At 40.6% G+C, this 19119-nt stretch overlaps 1 protein-coding gene across 2 annotated transcripts in view; it reads left to right on the top strand.

Annotated features, from left to right (window-relative positions):
• ARHGAP9 (Rho GTPase activating protein 9) overlaps nt 1-19119 on the top strand; it is a 39410-nt gene that overhangs the window by 245 nt on the left and 20046 nt on the right. The window contains exons 2-4 of one of the 2 annotated variants that reach the window (XM_087956481.1): nt 4389-4795; nt 7144-7373; nt 16618-16845. In XM_087956481.1, the coding sequence (XP_087812607.1) occupies nt 4453-4795; nt 7144-7373; nt 16618-16845 (801 nt within the window). In that variant the 5' untranslated portion in view covers nt 4389-4452. The remainder of the gene's footprint in view (nt 1-4388; nt 4796-7143; nt 7374-16617; nt 16846-19119) is intronic. The other variant, XM_087956482.1, reaches the window with a different exon arrangement.

Raw genomic sequence — 19119 nt, forward strand, 5'->3', positions numbered from 1 at the left:
AGGGAATGGGGTTTCCCATTTTAGGTGGGCAAGCAGTGGCAGGGGGAAAATGGGGCTTCTGAACAAGACAGCAAAATGAATGCAGTATTCTGATATGGGAGGAAATGCAGAAAAAAATAAGGAAGTGGGAGTTTGCATTCTTTCTTATTTCTAGCTGAAGTTTCAAGAAGAAACAAGACAACGTTTCCATGATTAGTGTTTTCTGAGGCATATTTTCTCAGAAGGACTAGTTGTCAGAAAACAGGAGAGGGTTGTAGTGGGGTCAGCTAATATTCCCAAAGAGCTGTAGAAGAAGAGTTATCTGTTGTAGACTCATTGATGCAGGACAGTCTTCCTCAGATTTAAGGCCATCTTAACTGTCAGTGGCTTAGTTTCCATTTTGAAAGCTGGACTCCCATCTTGAAAGATTCAGGAGTGGCTAGGACTGCAGCTCTGATTCTTCTTTCACATACGTTTTTTCAAGCAGATCTACTTGCCACATGACGCCTTGCACACAGAAATGGGCCAATCCTTCTCACGGTTTCTGGAACTAGAGAAGCAGCTCATCTGTATTTCTGAAAATCTAATCATAGCAAACTTAGAGGATGACAACAAACAAATGTAACAATAAATGAAGTAGGGTGTTTGATATACAATAAAAATAACTGCAGTGTGCAGTTAGTTAAAAATAGTGTTTAGTGCTATTCAAAGCAGTGTTATTTTTCTGTAAAAAAGATTTCCATTGTGGCTTATGTACAGTTCATCAGGAGTTAAACCCATATATGTACCTACAGGTATAAGGGAGTTTAACAAGTGTACAAAATGCTATTGAACCAACAAAGGAAATCATAACATGACCTGTCTGGTTTCTTTTTAGTGTGATGTGTGAATGCACTGTTTCTGAGATGTACGTGCAAATATATGATAAAAATAGAAGAACCGGAAAGCAACTGGATGGATAAAACCAGTCTTCAAATCAAGGAATGGGAACCTTTGCTGTTGAAGGTTTTCTCCCAGCAGCCCTTATTGGCAAAGACCCAATGCTGGAATTTAGTTCAATAAAGGAAGGGTTTCCCCCCACAAATTCCAAATTCTGCTTTAAAGCAATTAGTCCCTTCCATGAGATATAAATGCATTCCAGAATAACTCCAGGTTATTTTATACAGCGGTGACACTAGGCAGCAAACACACCTAATACTCTTCCCTCCCCCTATTGCTCCCCGAAAACAATATTGGTCTGAGAGAGAGCAACTGACTCAAGGTCAGCCAACTGGCTTTTGTTCCTAAGATGGGACTAGAACTCACAGTCTCCTAGTTCTGGGTTAGCACTTAACCACAACGCTAAACTGGCTTTCTTAATTATATTTTTTTCAACATATCCTCTTGCCATGCTAGTATATAATATAGTGTCTTCTTGCAGGACCTGGAAGCTTTTTCCTTGTTGTCCCTGCCCTATGGAATATTGTTGTTCCCAAGATTAGATTAGCTCAATTCTGATGGACTTTAGGAAGGGCCTTTTCCTATGGATCTTATCTAGAAAGGGACTATTAACAGGAGCCCATGATGTGCTTATTGTTCCTTCTAGACTGGTCCAATTCCTTGGCTGCTGCATCTGCTGCTATGTTTTATGGTTTGTGCATTTTTAAATGTTGCAAGCCTCCAGAATCATTATCGAGAGAGATGGGTGGCCATATAAATCCATTATATAAATCATTAAAAATGGCAAGAAATCTTTAAAAAAAACATTTAAGCACAACAGAAACTGGCCCTAAACAATGATTTTGAGTCATTATTAGAGCGGTGATGAATAGGCCACTTTTCAGTTGACTCTCTATTCTGTTCAACAGGAAACAATAAAAGGCTACAATTTATAAACAGGAAGCTTTCATCTGAAGTCAGAATACCTAGGAATACTTAAAGATTGTTTTGTCTTTCCATCTGGCCCTGCATGTATTCAATCAACTTTCTCCCAAGCTGCAAATACTCAGGAGATTTCAATAGCAATCAGGAGCACCAAGATACAACTACAGTTTGTATTTGTCCAAGGCAGTGGGATTTGTAGTCAAAGTATCTCAGAGAATCAGCTTGGAAAGAGTTGTTTGATAGCTTACAAGACCTAGAACGTGACTCTCATACCTATTGGTGATCATTGGGGCATCCAGTGAGTTAATATTATGCTAAAATAGCTGCTTTCACCTGTAGACATTTTGACTGCAGCATTTTTGTATTGATTGTAGTTCCTGAGACATCTTCAAAGACAAACCCAGGTTACAGTGGTGTCAATCAATGGTGTTGAGAGCGGGAATCACTGTCTTCCGAGCTTCTCATCCAGATGAATATTGTTTATTGCAGGGAGAAGTGTTGGAAGAAGAGGGATTATCATTTGAAGTTTCCAACATGTCTCAGGACAACTTTGAGGGGGGGGGGGGCTAGTGAGAAATTAAAGGGCATTTCAATCTAGCTGTCAGTCTTGAAGTCTGCCAGCATGATCTTGTGTTGCATCTCCCTAATGACAATCAGGACTGGAAAGGAACAGTGTCGAGACAATGCTGTGCACTGAGTGAAAAAATATATATTTAGGAAAAATGTTGAAAGCACAAGAGTTCTGAGTAGTACCTTCGCTTTCAAACATGGAACCCATACATAATTTGTTAGATTCTGGCTTTCTTTCTCTTGCACTTTTAAACACAACAAGAAAGACAAGTTTCTTCTGAGAAGCCTTTTGGTGACATAAGGGTATCTAGCCACACTCACCTCTGGATTCTGTCTTACATCCGCTTTCAGTAGCTGGCCAAGGTTACCATGTCCTGGAAACAAAGCCAATGCCACCACCGTAGACGGTATTTTGAAGCTCCATGGCTTTTTCAATCTGTCCTTTTAATGGTATAGCTAGAACTGAACTTTGGGACAATAATCTAAAGGCCCAGAAAGAAGGACAGCAAAGAGATTAAAGTTGAGCTTCGCCAGCTCACCACATCAGCCTTTACTTCTCCTTTTGGTCAAAAGCATTTTATAGAATGAGTATTTATTTTGTTATTTTTACTTTAAATATTTGTTTTTCATTTCATTTTTAGAACACTCTGATTCCCAAATGATTGCTATATAAACTCTTTTAAATGTGGAGTCTCCACATTTGTATTATAATATGAGTTCTTGTGTCTGTAAGTGTGAAACTAACAGTTCTTGATCACAAAAGTTGATCATTCATATGTGGAATGGCCCCTCATACAGTGGATAGAGTGATCTTTACAGAGTTGGTTCTCCCTGGTTCTGAAGATGATCTGGTGTGTTGAGGGCAATTTCTGGGTCAATATAAGCTTTGCCTTGGAGAGCAAAGACACTCTGAGAGATGCTTTCAAGAACAAGATTAGGGAATTCCAGGGGTGGTGGGGGTGGTGAAGACAGCTTTACTTTCCCTCCCAGCTGATTCTGTTTTTCAAATTCCACTGGGAACCATTTTTGCTTAATATGACTGTGTGTTCAATCTCTGCAAGAAGATGCAAGCACCTTGTTGCTTCCTGTTGCAACAGCTACTTGGGTGCTTCTGGTGACTTAGAAGATTCTTCAGAAGTGGGAGAGGATAGAATTAACCATAGGTTTAAAAAATGCTGTGATTGTTTTCCTAACCTCATAGCTCTCCTGAAAAGTCATTCATGACTTGACTTGATTCATGTATACAGAAATATTGACATGCAATGTCTGAGAAAAGAGTCCAATAGTCGGGGGCTGAAGATAGATACTCCCTTCTTGGTTATAGAACTATTACCTCTTTCTGGCTCTACTTTCCTTTTATAGTCTAGCATTTTCTGCACCATTAATGGTTTTTTTTTTTGCATTAAAAAAAAAGCCAAATGCCGGACAGTTTGTTCTGTACACTCATAAAACTTCACCCTAACCCCAACTCTGTAAGATGGGTTGGGCTGAGAATGATTGGCACCAAATCACTCATTTAGTTTTCATGCCTCAGAGGGCTAGAATTCCCAGTGTCTTGGTTTCGAAGTCAGCACCTTAATCACTAGCAAAGACTAATTCTATCAGAGATAGTTTTTGTAGCAATAAATCAAGAAAGTTTGTTTTTAGCCAATATTTAACTAACTTGTTCTATCCTTTTTCTTCCCGGGAAAAAGAGATTCATCGCCAGCTATTGTTTGAGTTACCATCACAAGATATTACATTGAGCTATAGAGGAAATTTTTTAATTTTTTCAGCATGCTTCTTATTTTTAGTAGTCCAAACTTACATAAATCAGTATTGTCTAGTATTTTACCTACTAAATAATTCACAATTTATGAAATTTTGAATAATATCCTCAGACATAACAATGTCTAAGGCATTTAGTTTACTGGCATTGTACATCAGTTATATTTTCACCGTATCTAAATTTATTGCTGCAATTATTTTCATCACAGGTAAAAAGTTAGCATGCTGAGGCCCAGAGTTCCTAGCTCTTTCTGATCAACCTGACTTGGCAAGATGTTTTCAAATAGGAGGCGGTTCTGGGAAGGGTTCAATCACCCGCTGGGTGAATCTTCTCTGGATTCTCCAGGCAGTGTGGTACTGCAGGCTCTCTATGACTATCAGTACAAATCTGAAGATGGCAGGCAGGTGATCATTGAGGAAGGGGAGATCTTCCACCTTGTGCACAAGGCCAATGAGGATTGGTGGCAGGTGAAGCGGTTCGGCCAGCCTAAGCAGAAGAGGCCCATCTTTGTCCCAGCATCCTATGTGGCTGAAGTGACCTATGATAAAAGAACAAGCCTACAGCAAAATGTCGTCTTGCATCCTGGCATCCATTCAGAAAAGGATGGAGGTCCAGGTAAGTTTGGGTTTTTTGTTTTTGTTTTTGAAGTTCAAGGGATTAAATCAGGATTGGGCAACTTGAACTCCAGGAGTTGGAATTCCCAAGCAACTTTATCCTATCTCTGGAGTCCCCACCACCACAATAGCTGAACATTGGATGGACATTCCCATCATTTTGGGGTGGAAACATTTTCACACACAAAAAATGCAATGTATTCAGGGAATCAGACATCCTGGTTTCAGAGGAAAAGTGCCATATCACTTCAATTCAGTCAAGTATAGCATAGAAAATGATCAGTATTTGTCACTCACTGCAACTCAGGTACCCACAAGTTAACAAGCATGTTTGAACTGTGAGAAACCGAAACAGCACGAGATGGCAGCAAAGAGTTATAATTTTGTGAGTAGGCCTGTTGCCATCTAGTGGTTGTATAGATTTTTGAAGCCAAGACCTGCTAACCTTCGTGTATAGCAGGGGTAGTCAACCTTTTTATACCTACCACCCACTTTTGTATCTCTGTTAGTAGTAAAAAAAATTCTAACCGTCCACCGGTTCCACAGTAATGGTGATTTATAAAGTAGGGGACAAAACCCCTACTGCCCACCATGAAAGCTGGAACGCCTACTAGTGGGCGGTAGGAACCAGGTTGACTACCACTGGTGTATAGATTCCCTGCCCCACTTTTGGAAATTTGATTACCCTTAGCAAACACAATTTCTAAAAGCAAAGGGGAAAAAAAAATCACATTCCTACCCCTAAACTTAGGAAAACAGAAAATTGTAGTGTTGCCCATTCGTGTAACAACTACTTCACCTATTTTCAAGACACTGAGTATGCATCCCTCTCAAAAGAGAGCCGTTGTCTCCAGTCCTAAAAGAATGCCCAGCCTTCATACAAATATTTATGAATCTACATGTGGTGTCATTATACCCCTGACGGTAGTCCTGTGTGATTGATCCAGGGCACTGTTTGTGGGAAAGCAGACCAATAAGATGATGGCCGGCAGTGGTGGGATTCTACCAGTTTCCCTACCAGTTTGGTGATCGCACACTTCACGGGTTTGCGCGCATGCACACCTAACGCAGGTGCGTGCACAGCTTTCCAAACACCCGCTGAGGCTCTGCCGTGCCAATCAGCTGACAGGATAAAGAACAGAAAAGCGCAGGGGCGAGTGGGAGGGTCAATCCGGCGCTTTTCTTTCTCCTCTGAGCTGATCGTCGGAGCTTTTTGCTACTGGTTCAGCCAACCCGGGCCGAACCGGTAGCCTTTCACCACTGATGGCTGGCCCATGACACTTAGTCAGTAGTGACAGTGACAAAGAGAATTCCTGGACAATAAATAGAAAGACTGTTAGCTTAAAAAAAAAACCTGACAATTGAGAGAGTGAGTTAGAAGAAAAGGACCAAACATCTTTAAAATTTCACAGTGTCACTGATTCCCAAAGATTCCCACTGACACTGAAAAATCGGAAACAGCAAACTTATGTCAATGGGCTGGACCCTCAGGAGCTTAGAAACAGAAAAGGATTGCTTCAAGGGCTATGATATAGATCTAAGCAGATCTAAGCAGAGAAGATTTTCAGGACAGAGTTGTCATATTCTGTTTCCACTGGAAGTCTCATAAAGACTTCGGCAGCCTTTCCCGAACTTGAAAGTTAAGACTGGTAGGGCTTACTTCACACTTGGATTTTCACCACGACTATTGGATGGACTGGAAAGTAAAAGGCCTATTATAGGAAAAGGCTATGGCTAGCTATAATTGCAATGCTGCCAAGAAAAAAAAAATTGGATGCAGTCCCCAGGAGTCAGGAATTATTCCAGAGTGTCTCTTTACTTTTCACTGCAGACATTCCCAAGGTGGGAGTCGGTATAAAATCAAAACAACAGTAGGCAAAACCCAAAGGTAATTTTCCTCACAGTCAGGAAATGTCTCCTTAATTTGGATCAACCCTTGTTGAACCAAAAGCTTCATTGAACATAGAATGTGTGAGGCAGTGGTGGGATTCAAATTTTTTTTTACTACCAGTTCTGTGGGCATGGCGTGGCTTGGTGGACGTGGCTTGGTAGGCGTGGCAAGGGAAGGATACTGCAAAATCTCCATTCCCTCCCCACCCCACTAACCTGCTTTCCAGCTCTGTTCTCCTGTGCAGGGCAACAAAAGAAGAGACAGCCAATCAGCTGGGACTCGGGAGGCAGAGAATAGATGGGGGTGGGGCCAGTCAGAGGTGGTATTTGCTGGTTCTCCGAAGTACTCAAAATTTCCGCTACTGGTTCTCCAGAACTGGTCAGAACCTGCTGAATACCACCTTTGGTGTGAGGAAAGTCAAGAATTATCCTTTCTGATTCGTCTTTTCTTCCTTGCAGAATGCTTGGAAATGTCTCATTCTCTGGAGGATCTTTGGGTGCAGCCATCCTCATCATCTTCCCACACAGATCTATTGTCCTGCCGCAACCTTTCTGCCAAGATGAGAATCCGCCAGCTGTCTCTTGGTAGGCGTCACAGCCTGAGTGCCCTGTCTCAGATGAAATGCAAAAGCACAAAGCAGTGGCAAAGTTCAGAGGAAGAGCTAGCAAGAAGTGAGACATATTATAGGGTGAGTTCAGCCTTTTACTTTTCTCAGACTTCATTTATATGTTTATGTATTCTATCTATACAGCTGCCCATTGCAGACATAACTCTGGGCAGCTAACATGGAATAAAAATAAAATAAAAAACATCATAACAAGATAATATTAAAGCAGCTGGGATAAACCCAAACAGCACTTTCAACATTAGAGAAGGCCGTGAAGCACTGTGAAGATAAGTCTAAGTGCCTTTCCTATTTTCATGACACAGGTAGCATTTAGACACATACAATATACAATAATGTGATTCAAAGCTTGACAGCTTCTTTTAGATATAAATATATGGTACCCAAGAGACGAACATCAATAAAAAATATATTAATGATTATAATTGTTTAATATTATAATGTAACACTTTTTAAAAAGTATTCAGATGCAACTAAAATGCATAAGAAAAAGAAAAACATCCAGCAACTACTCTAACTGGCTGTTAAAGCCTACTTGCTTATCAAAGATTTTTCTATCTTTTTAAAAATTGCAAACGAATATTGTCAAGGGAGGTTTTGTTCCATATGTGGCGTCAAACCTGGAATTTAGAGTGTTTTATGGCTTGTGGTCACAATCTGTCTGTGGTGGTGGGTTTGCAGTGTCACAGAAGAACTGTCCTAGTAGACATACGCAGCAGAGAAAGTGCTTTCTGAATCTTCCAGATCAGGGATTCCCAATCTCTGGGCCACGACCCATTCAGAACCGGGCCACAGAAGTGGAGGGCGAGTGTGTGTATGCACATGTGCTCACCTGCCACTAACACAGAACCATCCACTTCCCCCTCCCCACTGATCCGCAAAGCTGGAAAGTTTGGGACATGCTGCTCCAGATGCTTCCTTATTCACCCATCTTATCTTATTCCTCTCAGCAGCTGAGCCCAGTTCTAAACAAAGCATTGGGCCACAGCTACCCACCATTTTAAACTCCTAAGGATGCCTGGAGACTTATGTGTGCCACTGAACATTATTGTATAAAAGGGTTATATTGGATCCAGCACTTTGCGCCATGCTACCTTCCCATTCAATATTAAATGCTTTTATAAAAACAATGGTCAGAGTGACTCTAAGAACCTAGTCAGTGTCAGGGGAACTGTTGGAGGTGCATTGCTACCTACGCACACAAGGTTGCCATCAGAATGCCCTTGAACATAAACCAAATTTTTCAGAACTTGAATTCTATCTTTTTGTAACTGACTCATTTCTGGGTTTCAGTCATTCATCTAATTTTAGAAAGAAAAGTCTCCTTGTTGTTGCTTTTGTGCTGAAAATCACACAATCTTGCTGATCTTTCATTAGAGCATCCTGAAAACGTATGTTAGATTTCAATCTACCCTCTACTCACTCTGGACATAGTACGAGCAATTTCATGCCTTATGTTTCTGTTTGCACATTCTACAGCCTAATAGTTTTGGGAGCTTTCCAGCAGTGAGTGAGAACTAAGTCTTTCTCTGGACATCAAAATTCAGGGCCTAATATTTAGGCATCTGCTATCTCTCTGAATGTGGACTTTCTATTCAGTCGCTTTTTCATAAACCTGTCAATCCTACATCTTTACTAATGAATTCTACTGTCTATTATGTTAAGAAGTATGAGGCTGGCTTAAGTATGCTGAATCTCCTGCAATTAGTCCTCTTTCTTAGGGGCATTATAATAATAGCAATAGCACTTAGACTTATATACCACTTTACAGTGCTTTTACAGCCCTCTCTAAGTGGTTTACACTTTACAGAGTCAGCATGTTGCCCCCAACAATCTGGGTCCTCATTTTACCCACTTCGGAAGGAGGGAAGGCTGAGTCTACCTTAAGCTTGGTGAGATTCAAACTGCTAAATTGCAGGCAGCTGGCAGGCAGCAGAAGTAGCCTGCAGTACTGCACTCTAACCATTGTGCTACCATGACTCTAATAAGCAAGATTAATTTCACTATTGTTTGTTTAATCTTTTGTGTTCATTTATTCAGACTAAATGACAGTTGTAGGCCATGGCCAAGCAGGATGTTCCCCAGTTATCCTAGGTAAAAATGCTGCAAGTGAGCAGAAGTCAAAATTGGTTTCACCCTCAGAGCTGTAGAAGCTTGTTTTGATATTAGGTGCTCCTCAAATCATTTGACTGACTTCCCTTGGCTTCTTCCTAGAATTCTTGTTCCAGCAATGTGTTCAAATATCAGTTTATTTATTTACTTTATTTGTTAAATATTTTTGCCATCTATATTGCCTTGGGGCTATTCTAGGTAGCTTACAACAATAAAAAGGGAGAGATGAAAACAGAACAGAAGTAAAGTAATAGAACAATAAAATAAATAATGAAAAAGAACTCAGTGAAAATACATCAACGTGATAACATAAAGATGAATAGATGGAGAGCAGAGAGCAAGTGGGGAGAGGTTGTAGTCTGCCATCAATCCAGAAGTTGCAGGGGAGCAATCCTGAGAGATGACTATGTTTCTGAATGGCACCTGGTTGGTTACTCTAGGGAACAAAAACCCTGGATTAAGATGGATCTTGGCCTGGGCCAGCAGCGCTGCTCTTATATTCTTATCCTTGTGTCAAGGGTCTATGCTGTAAGAATTCAGGCAGGCTGCAAGGGATATGCTTCCTCCTCCCTCTCTCACTCCCCCTCCTCTAAAAAAAAGGTCTCTCCCTAATATTTTGCTTCAGTTCTTGAATGAGCAGGAAGACCATCTCCAGAACAACTAAAATTGTGTAAGTGCCTAGGGTTGCCTTTAAGGAAGATGGGCAGCAGATTGATTTAATAAATAATAAGTAAACAAACTAAAAAGGGTGGACTAAAGAATAAAAACATAGGAAAAATGATATATTAAACATTCAAGGCATTTCTGTGGAATTATTTATTGATTTATTCGATTTGTCAATCGCTTACAAGATAACAGGTATAAGTATAAACATAGTTTTGAATACATGATATGGATACGTATAAGAAAAATAAAAAAAACCAATAGGACAGGGACGGTAAGCATGATTGGTGCGCTTATGCACGCCCCGTACAGACCTCTTAGGAAAGGGGTGAGGTCAATAGTAGACAGTCTAAGGTTAAAGTTTTTGGGGTTTGGGAAAGAAACCACAGAGTCAGGTAGAGTATTCCAGACATTGACCACTCTGTTGCTGAAGTAGTATTTCCTCCAATCAAGTTTGGTGCGGTTAACCTTGAGTTTGTATCTATTGTTTGCTCTTGTATTGTTATGGTTGAAGCTGAAGTATTCATTTGCAGGTAGGACATTGCAATGTATGATTTTATATACTATATTTAGATCGGACCGGACATGGCATAGTTCTGAGTTTTCTAGGTCTAGAGTTTCAAGTCTGGTGGCATAAGGTATTCTGCAATGAGTAGAGGAGCGAAGAGCTCTTCTTGTGAAATATTTCTGGACTTTCTCAACTGTGTTAATATCAGATACATGATATGGGTTCCAGACTGATGAACTGTATTCAAGTATAGGTCTAGCAAATGTTTTGTATGCTCTAGTTAGTAGTGTGATATTACCAGAGAAAAAGCTACGTAGGATTAGGTTAACAACTCTTAATGCCTTTTTGGCTATGTAGTTACAGCTGGCTCTAGCACTTAGATCATTAGAGATGAGTACTCCAAAGTCCTTGACAGAGTTTGGATCCTCAACAAGGCCTTGACTATTCAGCTTGTATTTTATTTTCTTATTATTATTTTTTTGCCAATATGTAAGACAGAGCATTTGTTAGTTGAGATTTGAAGTTGGTATTTGATTGACCATTCTGATACATAGTCGAGGTCTTTTTGGAAGGTAGCAGTATTGTCTGTGGTGTTGAATAGCTTTACATCATCAGCGAAGAGAACGCAGTTGCTCTTAATATGATCACAGAGGTCATTTATGTAGAGTATGAAGAGAGTTGGTCCTAGAACACTGCCTTGGGGGACACCACTGTTGACAGGTACAGAATTTGATAGGACGCTCCCAATTTTGACCATTTGTTGTCTGTTTGACAGGAATGCTTCTATCCAGTTATGTAGGTGTCCAGAGATACCATAGGGTTTTATTTTTAGGAGTAGTTTGTCGTGTACCATTGAATCAAAGACTTTACAGAAGTCTATATAGATTGCGTCTATTGCTTTGTCCTGATCGAGTTATGTAATTAGGATGAGGTAAGGGATTCTGCATTACAAAAAACATCCATTGCAGATTTTCACAAGCAAAATGAGGAGCAAAACCAGAAGTGAGTTTTGAGAGTGCTTCTACTTTGCTTGTGCAAATGTGTCATCACTTCCTGCCCTGGGTGCTCATGTCCCAATCCACAGTTTGAAAACTCCTGATGTGGTCCATAGGAATATAAGCTATCATAAAGTCTGTTAGTCTTGAAGTTATCACAAGATCCAGTCCTTTTGGCAGCATAGACTAAGATAGATGCTCCTCTGGAAATAGTTGAAAAGCACAACATGAGGATTTAGAAGTTCCCCTGTATTTTGAACAGAATCATCTGAATGTCCATAATACTACCCAGTTTAGGAAGAAAGCAGAATGTTTTGAAGGTGTCCCCAGTACAAGCATAGACATTAAGTGAAATTTTTAAAAAAATCTTCAAAGTCACTCTCAGTCAAGGCCTTCATATAACCTTATGACACACCTCTAGAATGACAAATTTCTCAGAAAAGTTGACTCATATCCCCTTTAAGCTGTTTAACTGTAAGCTTTCACTGCATTAAGTTCCAGTCCTTCCATCCTGACTTATATCATACGTTCTTCACGGTCTCTGACTGCTGTGGACTGCTGCGTACATATTTTTTCTTCTGTCAAGATTCTACCAGATGGGTGAGAGCTGCTTATCTGAACATCTGCCCTGCTACCTTGCACAATTTCCTCTTTGTCTTTTCCTTCATTGGAAGGGGTAGTAGCCTCTGCCACCCACACAGGATGTGGGGGAAGTTAGTGGGAGGGCCAACTCCTCTGCACACGCCCCTGAACCGCACAGCTGGCGCTGACAGTAAGTACCGGACTGTGGGGGTATCGGTGCTTCCTAGAAAACTTCTGAAGGCCTGAAGACTTGAGGTAGGATAAAAGGGATCACCTCTGAGAGGTGGATTTTAGAAGAAAACATAATCAAAATTGAGACAAAGTGAGGAAGAGGAAGAAACTCTCTGGACCACTAGCAATATTCTTCCAGACTTCTGCCATGAAGCAACCCGTTTTCAACTTCCTCTTGAGCAATGAACATAGACAAGCAGGCAGAAGGAGCCACAGCTGTGACTATGCTAGAGAGGGCACTGTGTAGATAGGCATTAGCAGGGAATCTGTATGGAGTTGGGTGGAGCTGGGAAGAATTGGCTGGAGCTATATGCATCTGTCAGTGGGGTTATATGGAAATTGTTTACATGGGTAGAGGGTGAAACAGCTGTGGCTCAGCCTAAGAAAAGACTTACAGCTGCCGTGTTCTTCTTATTTAGACAAGAGTAGCTAGAAGGAAATTTGGTCATTATGTATCTTTGTTTATCTGTCCATCTGTCATCCATCCATCCATCCATCCATCCATCCATCCATCCATCCATCCATGAAAAGTTTAAACTGCTCCACTCTGGCTGGACTCTGGATGGTGTTTATTCATTCTTACATAGTTATTTGGAATAATATGTCCCTGTTCCATAATTGAAAAGTGACCCAATTCTATCCTCAAAATAATAGACTGTAGACAACATGAGAAAATGATGGACCTCATTCTGTAGGGGGATAGAATTTAGGTCTTCCTGACCAAAATCCAACACTGTACCCCAACCAACTTTTAGGTTGTACCTTCTAGATGTAGTGGATTTCGGTTGCCACATTTCCCAGTAAAGTTATTTGGGGATTTAAAGTTTAAAAAATAATAGCAAAGAGCAAGTCTTTCCTTATATTTTTATATCCTTACAATCTCTTAAGCAGGAGTAGCTCCTTGCCATCTTAGGGTGCCTCCTTTTATCTATGTGTGCACTGTTGACCCTCTCTCTGGTTATTCCAATGACTATTTTGGAGAAGGGCTCAAACCAACTATATCTATCTCTTCCTAAGACATCTATGGCACTTATTTTGCTTTGTTTACTTCCTGATGGGAATGTTGAAGGCTTTTAATATCAGTAGTGCCTTCAACTTCTTTAGGCAAAACATGAAGATGCTGATTATTATCCTACAAAGCCATAATCGACTGCAATGGCACAAAACAAGCTATTCTATGCAGTTGATCATTCACTGTGCATTAGAATTCCTTTGAATTCTAGACATTTTTACTTGTATTTGTTTCCTGAATGTATAGACTCCTGATTCCAACAGTTTTACAGCAATTTACAAATAATAAAACTTTGTAAAACCCAGTATCTGGCTTAATTTTTAGGGCTCAAGTACTGATTCTAAAATGCTACTAAAAGCAATAGGTGCCAGATATCAGTTTGGCTCTAATCTGCAATAGCTCCTGGTGGAAGGTAAATGTTTAACTCTTTTGTCACATTGTGCTGTGACAGTGCAAATGCAGTGATACGCATATTTCATAAATGTTGTGTGCATACATAAAAACATACCTTATGTCTGGCCATGGGAACAAACTTGGAAAGTAACTGTGATCTCTAAATCAGTAATCCTAATCTTCTCTCATCTGGTGGCATCCATTTTTATTGCCAACCTGTGATATAGGACCGTTTATTTGTTTGTTTATTTAAACATTCTGCTCTGCACAAAAACAATTGAAACAATAAGTGACCATGGCTGCATTAAAAAAAAACAGTGCTAAATAGGATAGGCTTAGAACTTGGATGAATTGATCAGCAGGATTAAAGAATTATAACTTGATTCTTTTAACGGTTTGGACTCCCCCCCACCATTTGAAAAATCAAATGTTTTGATGACCAAGGTAATCTACTCAGTTTATTCTGAAGCTCAAATGGCTCACTGTCTTTATGAGACCCACCATAAAATTCCATAAATCCCTGAAATATCATTAATCCTTCCTTGTAACATGCAGAGAGGGGAAGTCTGGCTCTTTGTTATGTAAAAGTCATTTTTACATAGATGAAGCTGATTGTGATAGAAAAGGATCTTAAAACATCTTCACTTCCCCCTGGAGGAAATACCTCTCAATTTAGCCTTCTGTTCTGCTTTCTAGAGAGGAACCAGTGGCTCAATCTTGGGAGGTTAAAAAGAAAATAATGATGAAGGCCGAAACCAGGGCTCTTCCCCACCCTGCATGAAGTGGTTTGTGGTAACCATATGCCATTTGATTGGCATATTGGCAGGAGGCCACACCTGAAAGCGCTATGATGCTGGGCCAGGAAAATAGCTTAGGAAATGCAGGAAGAGCTTGATTAGGTCTCCAGAGATTGCAGAGTATGGAGGAGGAAAGTGGTAGCATTGACTGTAGTTTTGCCTGCAGTGCTTCAGGGGTTGGGGAGTGGGTAAAGGCCACTGAGGAAATCCTTACCCTCCATTGGTGCTGACTCTTTGACATATTGAAAAAAAAGCATTCTTTCTCCTCTTCATGAGGAGCATTGGGAGAGCAAAATCTGATTGGCCAGCCGGAAACTGCCAGAACAGGCAGTCAAGATGGCAAGAGGAATTAACAGTCGTAAAAGCCCCTAGAAACTCTGGTCTCACAAAGTTCTGCTCTCTCTCATGCTGACACGAGGCCATCTCTGAAAGTGCTCGTGCATGGTCGGACTAGGATGGTGAAAAAATTCAAAAATTCAGAAAATGCCTAACATGACATGCTGACCAGGGAATTCTGGGTATTGAAGCCCACACATTTTAAAGCTGCCAAGGTTGAAACACAGGCCTACACTTTTATATGTTAAGTCCTTCTATATGCTAAGTCCTATGAGGTCTTCTCATAGTGATGTGTTTTAAGCCAGGATATTGTCTGGCTGCTGTTGTGGAAGAATTAGCTGAAATTGTGTGTCATCGCCATCAATTCGTATACTCTTCAGGGAGGTTTCTTTCTTGTGCCCCTCTGAGCACATATAACAATAACAGTAGCACTTAGACTTATATACTGCTCCATAGTACTTTACAGCCCCCTCTAAAGTGTTTACAGAGTCAGCCTATTGCCCCCAACAATCTGGGTCCTCATTTTATCAACCTTGGAAGGATAGAAGGCTGAGACAACCTTGAGCTGGTCAGGATCGAACTGCTGGCAGTCGGCAGAATTAGCCTGCAATACCACATTCTAACCACTGTGCCACCTCAGCTCTCATATCGGGGAAACCCCAGAGATTTTCCATATGCAACTCCATCATGTATTGACTCTAGGCAGTAAACAGTCTACCTTTGAATTTGTAAACAGAGTAAACAGTTTCATATTTGCTCATTGAAAATGTAATTTTGATATGCTTTTTAATATTTTTGCCATATGCTAACGTAAAAATAAAAGAAACCGGTCTAGAGGTTGGACAAGCAATACAACAGCACATATCCTCTCAGAGCACAAGGAGAGCAAGCCCCCAAGATTCCGTCAATGGGGTGGCTGATGGAAGAACTGGAGGATGGTGGATGTGGAAGTATATTGCACTGGGTGACAACCCCTAGAAAAGAACAAGGAAGGCTAGTGTATCCATTAGGCAAGTCAGACACTAGAGAAAAGATACTCAAGAAAGGTATTTCCCCATCCCTAAAATGAAGCAGAATTATAGAGCAGAATTATACATGGTTCCAACTATGGGGAGGAGAGAGCCAGTTGCTGGCACTTAGAGAAGTCCATCCATTAGCTCCTATTCATCCACATCACTTGCCTATTTGCAAATGAGAGAAAGGAACGAGAAGGCTACAGTCTCTTCTTGTTTAGGAAAAGAGAGAAGATTAAGAGTAACTAAGTGGTCCAAGGATCAAGAAGAGAATTACTTTACTGCCTTGTACTGATCGTTACACATTATTCTTCTCATTCCGCATACCCTGCTAATTGAAAGTTCTTGTCCTCACAGTGGAATGTATTGATTTACTGTATTTGTTAGAGGTATTTCTTTTAAATCCCACCATTTGTTCAGGCACAAGGCAGTGTACATAGTGCTCCTTCCTCCCATTTTTCCTCACAACAACCTTGCGAAGTAGATTGGCCCGAGAGATAGTTACTGAGTGAATGAAGTTTCTTCCATGGGACAGGAAGAGATCCTAAGCCTCACATTCTGAGTAAAAGTGGTAGAGTTAATCCTTTCCTACCAGGTCCCTTTTCCAGTGATGAAAGCAGTATGTTAAGTCCAACTCTCATTTATTTCCTGCTTCTTTCTAGCAGATGTTGGATGATACTCCTCCGCCTCTCTTGAGAGAGAAGCCTCCAATTTATTACAATCTGGAGGAGATGAAGCAGTTACCAACGACACCTCCTACCCCACGCAGCCCACCATTACAGATGCTGGAAGCCTGGGAACATCACATAGACTCCAACTCCCTGCGTAGTTTCTACTATAAGCCTACAACAGGTGAAAAGTCATGGAAGCCACCCAGGAGGAGCCAAGAGATGGTGAGAAGCTAGAATTGTTGGGGGACATCCATGCTACTTAGCCTCAGCAATCCAATCCTTACTTTTGATTGGTTTGTGCCTTTACCCAAAAAGTGTTTTAGCTGGCAAATACTGAGCTGATTTAGAGGTAGTCCTTGACTTGCAATAGGTCACTTAGTGACTGTTCAAAGTTCTGTCAGACCCTGAAAAAGCTACTATGGCCTAGACTCAGAATTACGATGTTTGGATCCCCTGTGGCCTCATGATGGCATTATGGTTGCTTGGCAACCAGCCCACACTTATAGCCATTTGCAGCATCCTGTGGAAATGTGACTGAGTTACAACATTTTTTCCAGAAACTGGTGTTTATTTCCACCAAAAAAAACCTATATCAAACAATGGGTTCACTTAACAACAGGCACAGTCCCATGGTGATCTGCTTTACAAAGGTCACAACTTACAACCAAAATTGTGGGCTCAATTGCAATCGTAAGTCAAGGATTTCCTGTACACTTTCAACCAAATGACTTTTCACTTGCTGGTGTCTGTTTTGGGGATGTGATTTGATCCAAATGAGCTAAAAAATATTTTAAAAGTTATAGGAGGGAGAAAATCTTGCATCTAGAGTAACCCAGACAATAATTTCCTTCTCTCCAGTACACTTTTCTATTCTTTCTGCTTTCTGCTTGATTTCCTTCCATCCCCATGAAGCAGTCGATGTTCTGTGGCAGTGAAACGCAATCATTTCAGTTGGATTCATCTAGCTTATTTGCTTATTTATGTATTTATTTAGGTTTATATCTTGCTCTAATTGGGAGAGCTCAGTAAAGCAGCTTCCAGGGTGATTTCCTTTCATTTTGTCCTCACAGCAGCAACTCTGTGAGGAGTGTAGGATTCAATGGCCCAGGGACTTTTCTGTACCTGAAAATGAATGTAAACTTGGATATGCCCATCTTAATCCAATAGCCATTGAATCACACTGACTTTTAGTGGAAATCGTTTAGCCTTTTCCCCCTTAGTTTTGTGTTTCTGCAAACCCTCTCGCCTCCTAATACTTCCTTCTTTTGTATGGTCAATGTGGTTTAGCTATATAAGATTTCATGGTCAAGTAATTAATTTGTAGCACCTAATATTTGTACTAATTATTAAGAGTACTATGTATTAAGAGATACCTGGAGCTAATACTAGTAGTATTTTCTCCAGCTAAGAGATCTCTGTAACTTGATAGGATGGAAATAGTTTTAATAGCAGAGATTTATGATTCAAAAATCTAATTCAGGTGTATTGGCATTCCTAAGGCAGAGTTCTCATCCAAGAAGCTTCTTCAGTTCTGACTTCAAAGAAAAACTAGAAAGTCCAATTGCCTCTTGAAAAAGCACTTTTGGGACAACTATGACCTGGATGACTGAGAATGTCCATAGACACTTATTTGGCTGTGGTTTAGCGTTTTTGATTTAGCCATGATGGTTTGTAAAAGATGGCTTATAATTCAACCTTGTCTAAACCCAATCAATGTATGAACTCAGACTGTTGGTATAAGAGTGATAAAAATGGCCTAGAATCTGGCATGTTAAATGTATTTCAGTGAGAACTTGATTCAACAAATCTTCATTCAGGTATTAAGTGAACTTGAGCCAGCTGTAACCATTTTCTCAGGTTAATGTACTTCTTGATGCCGTTGGGAGAGTGGAAAGAAAGAAAAAATATTTACAATGGAAGCATTATCAAAGTGAGGGATGTGTGTGGTTGTCACTCATTTTTGGGTTGCATGCAAAATAGGTCAGGAGCTCACACAGATATGGAAATTACAGTTCAGTTCTATGATTCAGAAATCCAGCTAGGTAGCATTAGGCTCTTGAAAGAACATGATAGGCACATGTCTTGCTTTGCATATTGTGTTTTGAAATTATTCCACGTTGCTGACTTGTTCAATGGGGGAAATGTTCTGGAGTGGACTTGACAGCATTATTGCTGGGGTGGGGTGGGGGGATATTCCCAGTCTGTAAATCAAGCCCTGAGATGGCTCAGCTATTGACAGACACCTGCCACTAATATATCTCTTCTAGAGGCTTCCTTTTGAGTTTGATTGCTCTCTGGTACTTTAAGCCAGAATTCCACTTTGGGCCACCAGCCAGAGATGCCTTGAGAAATGTCTGTAATGAGGAATTATTGTGTGCTATGTCAGAACAGAGGGCATATGGTTGCCAACTAGTCTGTACAGTAATCCCTCTTCCCATCCCGCTTCCCAACATCTCCTTGTCACGTCCCCATGCACCTGAAGGCTCTGCCTATATC

This window comes from Notechis scutatus, chromosome 2 (genome assembly GCF_049901735.1).
Source record: "Notechis scutatus isolate UNSWTSFEM ecotype Mainland chromosome 2, rNotScu1.2, whole genome shotgun sequence".
In the NCBI taxonomy this organism is placed as follows: Eukaryota; Metazoa; Chordata; class Lepidosauria; order Squamata; family Elapidae; genus Notechis; species Notechis scutatus.